We start from the raw sequence: 6,252 nt of genomic DNA, 5'->3' as shown, positions 1-6,252 counted from the left end.
TTTTTTTTTTTTTTTTTTTTGAAACAGGGTCTTATTCTCTGTAGTTCAGGCTAGGCTTGAACTCACTATGTAGCCCAGGCTGGTCTCCAATTTGTGGGGATCCTCCTGGCTCAGCCTCTCAAGTACTGGGATTATAGGCATCTACTGCCATGCTGACAACTGACTAGAATTGTATACTGAACAAATAAAGACAAAACATCCACACAAGCTGGATGTGGTAGTACATGGCTGTAATCCCAGGAGACTGAAGCAAGAGTATCAAAACTTTGAGGCCATCTTGGACAGTCAGGTAACTCAGTGATACCCTGTCTCAAAACAAAAACTAAGGGGCCAGGGAAATGGCTCAGTAGAATAAGTGCTTGCCTGGCAAGCGTGTGGGCCTGAGTTCAATCCCCGCATCTGCCACACACACAAAAAAAAACTACAAAGGCTGCGAATGTCACTCAGGGCAAAGCCCCTGGGTTCAATCCCCACTCCTGGAAAAAGAAATCAAAGTTGAATTATAATTATATACATGCAAAATAATGGGTACAAGTTATCCTGGGTATAGCTCTCTCCTCCACACCACAGGCTGCTCAACTGCAATGGATCGTGAAGAGGCTTTCTTCACAAGGTTGATGGGTCACATGAGAATCACGACAATGGGACTGGCACAGTGCCTGGTATATACTGAGTTGAACACCAGAGCTCCGCTGAGAACCCTCGCGATCGTCATCACCACCAGCACCACCACCACCATCCCTGCCATTAGTATTACACCACACCACACCATCAATATCTCTGTTCTCTCTGAACTGGGTCAGCTGTGGTATTCCAAGAGAAAATGATGGAAGACTGAGTAGCTCAGAACTACTGACCACCAGTTTTGGGAAAATGAAATTAGCAAACTGGGTCAACTTTTTCCCTGGAGCTGGACAGACTGTCCACATATGCCCAGATATCAGAGTTCTGAAGTGTGCCGCAGGCAGCACCACTCACAGACCCAGTGCCAACTTCCTTGTAGCTATGAACACAAGCTACACATTTGCTTTTTTTTTTTTGGTGGAACTGGGATTGAACTCAGACCCGCTGCGCTTGCCAAGGAAGTGCTTATTCTACTGAGCCATCTCCTTGGCCCCTGCATATTTTCTTTCTAATACTAGATAGTAATCATGTTGGGGCTGGTGAGATGGCTCAGTGGTCTAAAGCACCTACTTAGAACAAGCTTAGCAAAGCACAGGGACCGCGGTTCAATCCCCCAGCCCCACATGCCAGCCAGCCCCGCCCCCTGGTGGGCTGAGCTGGCCACACACACACACACACACACACACACACACACACACACAAATAAACAAATTTAAATAGTAATCATGTCAATAATTACTATACTTACCTCTTCGGGTGTTTTGTCATATTTATTCTTTGGTTTTTTCTCAATCAAAGGGTGTGAAGAAAGCACATTGACCACATCCACATGTCCAAACTTACAAGCAAAATGCAGTGGTGTGTCATACCCCTAGAAGAGGAACAGAGGAAGAACAACTGTCACTCGGCCAGATGCAGGGACGCATATCTCTAATCCAGGCGCTTGGCAGGCCACTTAATATCTAGATTCAGGTCACCAACCTAGCGTACTGTGCCACATACTCACTGAGGTGGTGACCAGAGAATGAAGTGGGAAGGAAGTCACCTGTGGGGAGCACAAGGATGCTCTGGAGCCATGGGCTACCTAGCATGAGTGGATGTGAGAGCATCAAGTGGAAAATGTCATAGTACGGTGGCCTGAGGTCAAAGTGTCCCATGTGCTATGGTGTTCACCAGGCTCCAGGGAGCCCACATTGATCCTCTGGGGGCTTTATTTTAGTCAGGATGGTGCTCTCTGCACTTACCAATCTGAACTGCAAAGGGAAACCCATGCCAAAAAAAAAGTACAAGCTCACATTCACATAGGTGTTTTCCAAGGTGAAATGGGTATTTCTTTAAAAGCCTCAACAAAAGACTGCAAAAAGAATTGCTATTACAGCTGATACACACCTGCTACCAGCACTGCCCATTCTGCAGAACCCAGCATACTGCCCTGCCAACACTGGGGACCTTACTGTCCCCCAACACCAGGAACCTGGGCCCTGTAGCTTCCCTGTGGAGGTGGGGGGAAAGAAGAGGGCATGTCATGTAGCCGGCAGCGTGGTAAGTGCAGAGAGCACCATCCTGATTAAAATAAAGCCCCCAGAGACTCAGTGTGCGCTCCCTGGAGCCTGGTGAACACCACAGCACATGGAACACTTTGACCTCAGGCCACCGTACTATGACATTTTCCAGTTGATGCTCTCACATCCACAGAGCATCCTTGTGCTCCCCACAGGTGACTTCCTTCCCACTTCATTCTCAGGTCACCACCTGAGTGAATATGTGGCACAGTATGCTGAGACTGAGATCGGCAGGGCCAGCACCCCCAGAACTCACCCCCAACTACCTGTCCCAAACTTGTCCCTGCTATTCCCTCCAAAGACTAGGGATGTCAAGCTCTTAATTCCTTCTGGACCAGGGCACCAGACACTTGGAGCCCTGCAGCCTGTACCTATACCCACCTCCCAGGCCTCACTGGGACCTGAGTGATCTGTGCGTAAGCAAGGTCCTTAGGTCTGCCCATGTGGCACTCCAGGGCACCACACCTGCAAAGCCTGGTGTCTGCCACCCCAGGCCCTACTGTTCTGACTGTACCTGCCCCTATTTTTAGGGGTGGCAGCTTTATCCCTGATGGGCTAGATTCAAGGGCACCTCGGTTCTGGAACAGAGTGGCCAGAGACGAGACATCAGCAAGTGAACACACAGTTCTGCTTCAGAGACAGCTGAGTCATCTAGTTCACCTTCTACCTTGGACAACTGAGGTGCCATGGTCCCTCACTTTACCAATACTTTGTCCTCTCCCCAGTCCCTCTGCTGCACTCCAAGGACACAGTATGGCCATATGTACACATACACGCACTTCTACCTGCACCCACATGGGAACTGTCCCCCACCCCACCGCCGATTCTCCACAGGAACTGTCCCCACCACCTCAAACCCCTGTCCTACCCATGTTGTTGCACCCCCAGGCCTACTTCATACCCACCCACATTCCCCACTGACCCCAGGACTTCTCCTGGGCTGAGGTATTTTGTTAAGTATTTTAATGACTCCAAACTTCAGGATTACAACAAGAGAATATGAGAATATGACCTGACACTCTATTTTTTTTTGGCTGGCTCAGCCTGCCCTCAGGGTGAGGATGGCATGGTGGGGATCAAACCTCGGTCCCCTGTGCCTGCCTAAATTTGCCGAAGCAGGCACTTTAGATCACTGAGCAATCTTGCCGGCCCTGATCTGACACTTCTAATTTCATGTGCGTTTGCACTGCCCAGGATTGAACTCAGGGCCTTCCATGTAACTAGATAACTGCTTTACTACTGAGCCCAGCACATCTAATTTCAATAACGGAGTCATTTTTCTTTCTTATTAATAACAATTTCTTACTATAACACAAATAAATGTATATTTTCTGTGAATGTTGCACCATGTTAAGAAATAAGCAAGTATTTCTGCAGGGCTGTTTTTTGGCCCATCTATAAATACACACTTAGTGACTGTCCCCATCAAACCTCACATCCTTGCTTACTCAGTTGCTTTGATCTTGTTCTTTTTTTTTTTTAAATAAATTTTTCATTTATTTGTGGGGGGGGGGCAGCTCAGCCCACCAGGGGGTGGGGCTGGCTGGCATGTGGTGCTGGGGGATTGAACCGCAGTCCCTGTGCTCTGCTAAGCTTGTTCTAAGTAGGTGCTTTAGACCACTGAGCCATCTCACCAGCCCCTTTCTTTCCTGTTTTGTGCTCACTGCTGCTCTCTATAACCATCTCTGATATGGGACACAGCTGACCCTTCATGTTCCCAGGGCATTGGTCCAAGAGCTACTACTCTCTCCACGACAACAAAATCTCTGGACACTCATGAAAGACAGTACAGTACTTCCCCATAACCGTATGTGCACATACATAACCTTTACATTATTTGGGTATAATCACACACAAGCACATACAACCTAAATTACCTCCAGGTTACTATCGTAACCAATACAACACAAACACTATGTAAGTAGTTATTATACTGTGCTGTTTGGGCAGTAAGAACAAGGAATAAAAAGTTGTCAATGTTCAGTGTACTCATTTTTTCCAGAAAACTTTTGATGTGCATTTAGCTGAATCTGAAGTGATGGAATCCTGCATAGAGAGGGCTAACTGCTTATATTTGGCATTCCGTGGTTCATGGTTCCAGATTCCTAACTTGGAATTCCTAAAAATCTGACAAGGGCTAAGTGTCTCACATGCTAATGAGCTGCCTGCCACCCCAACCCGGAGGCAGCTGCAAGGTGGGGTGGGCCAGGAGCCAATCAATCATGCCTGGGGAGCTAAACAAGTCCTCCATAAAAACCTACCACAGCAGATAAAGAGCTGTGGAGTGTGGCGCTCCCCACCAGGTGTAAAATCTCTGTGTCCCTTTCCCAACCCTGGTCTAATGCTTCCCTTCCGTTTTATCCTTTGTAAGAGGAGTTCTATAAGCAAATTCATCAACCCAAGGAGGGATGACAGGAACCTTGCTTGATCTGCAGCTGACTAGTCAAGCACCACTGCGGGAGGTATCTGAGGACGGTTAATCTTCTGGGTCTTGGCTACCTAGTGCTGGAATTTTACTGAATGAGAAGACACCCAGCTGATGTCTGCTGTAGTACTGACTGCCTGCTTAGGATGCGGATGGGGGACAACCAAATATCTGACTGACATCAAAAACAAGTTTGGGGCTGGGGAGATGGCTCAGTAGAATAAGCACTTGCCTGGCAAGCACAAGGGCCTGAGTTAAATCCCCAGTTCTGGAAAGGAAAAAAAAAATTGGAAAATGAAGTTTAAGAGTAGAGCAAGAACTGCTTCCTGTTACCATCATCATTATTATCATCAGACCATTGCTTTCTTGTCCCTCTCTGTGATTTTACTGGTTAAGGCTAATTTGTCCACATTTCCCTCTGTCTTTCTTTAATTTTTTTTTTTTTTTTTTTTTTTTTTTGGCAGAACTGGGGATTGAACTCAGGCCCTTGCGCTTGCCAGGGAAGCACTTATTCCACTGAGCCATCTCCCCGGCCCCCATCTCTCTTTAATTTTTTGAGACAAGGTCTTACATATATTCCACAGTGGCCTTGAATTCCCAGTGATCCTCCTACCTCAGCCTGCTGAGTACTGAGATTACAACAGCACCACCATCCTGGCCCTTTTTTTCCTCTTACATTATCCTTAATTCTGCAAATTAGTATGCTATCTTCAAATGTATTATCAAGTAACAAAAGTACACCCATGTCACCCATCTTTCTTTGGGGGGGTGTAACTGGATAATGAATAGAGAGCCTTTGCACTATGTTATATCCCCAACTATCATTTTATTTTTTTTAATTTTGAGACAGGATCTCAGTAAATTGCTACATTACCTGGGCTGGGATGGAAGTTGCATACATCATTTCTCAGCCTCCTGAGTACTGGGATTATAGGCATATGCGCCACCATATGGTACAGGCTTCTTTCTCCAACACATTCCTATACATAACTCTCCTAATCTAGGTTTTGCTGGGAATTTGAGCTGCACAGTGGTAACCACATATAAACCAGCTACTTGGGAGGCTGAGGGAGGAGGACTTCAAGTTTGAGCCTGACCTGAGCGCCTTACTAGGGCTGCCTCAAAATAAAATTCATTTAGTCTTTGTTCTTTTTGAGACAGAGTCTTACCACCATATATCCCAGGCCAGCCTTCAACTTGTGGTGATCAGCCTCACAAATGCTGGGATTACACATGTGTGCCACCACATCCAACTCAAAATAGTATTTAAAAAAGACTGAGGGCCAGCGAGCTAGCTCAGCAGACTAAACACCTACTTAGGCAAGCACAGGGAACAGGGTTTGATCCCTGGCACCACATGTGGCGCTGGCCACGCCCCTAGACATGCTGAGCCAGCCGAGTCCAGGCATGGTGATGGTGGCTACGAGTCTGAGCTGCATAGTGAGACCCTGCACAAAATACCAACACACACACACACACACACACACACACACACACTGAGGATGTAGCCTAATGCTCTCTGAACATGACCCAGAGTAGGTAAGAAGACACCTGACACCGAGTATTCATTTCTTTTTTTTTTTTTTTTTTTTTATTTATTTTTTTATTTGTGTGTGTGTGTGTGTGTGTGTTGAATCCAAG

The 6,252-nt window shown here is 46.7% G+C and overlaps 1 protein-coding gene across 1 annotated transcript in view; it reads right to left on the bottom strand.

The window, feature by feature from the left end:
* Ankle2 (ankyrin repeat and LEM domain containing 2) overlaps nucleotides 1-6,252 on the bottom strand; it is a 39,513-nt gene that overhangs the window by 8,964 nt on the left and 24,297 nt on the right. The window contains exon 6 of the mRNA XM_023720661.1: nucleotides 1,373-1,495. Within this exon, the coding sequence (XP_023576429.1) occupies nucleotides 1,373-1,495 (123 nt within the window). The remainder of the gene's footprint in view (nucleotides 1-1,372; nucleotides 1,496-6,252) is intronic.

This window comes from Octodon degus, unplaced genomic scaffold (genome assembly GCF_000260255.1).
Source record: "Octodon degus isolate 3935 unplaced genomic scaffold, OctDeg1.0 scaffold00076, whole genome shotgun sequence".
In the NCBI taxonomy this organism is placed as follows: Eukaryota; Metazoa; Chordata; class Mammalia; order Rodentia; family Octodontidae; genus Octodon; species Octodon degus.
The sequence above is the reverse complement of the archived record's forward strand: the minus strand, read 5'-3'. Positions and strand labels throughout refer to the sequence as shown.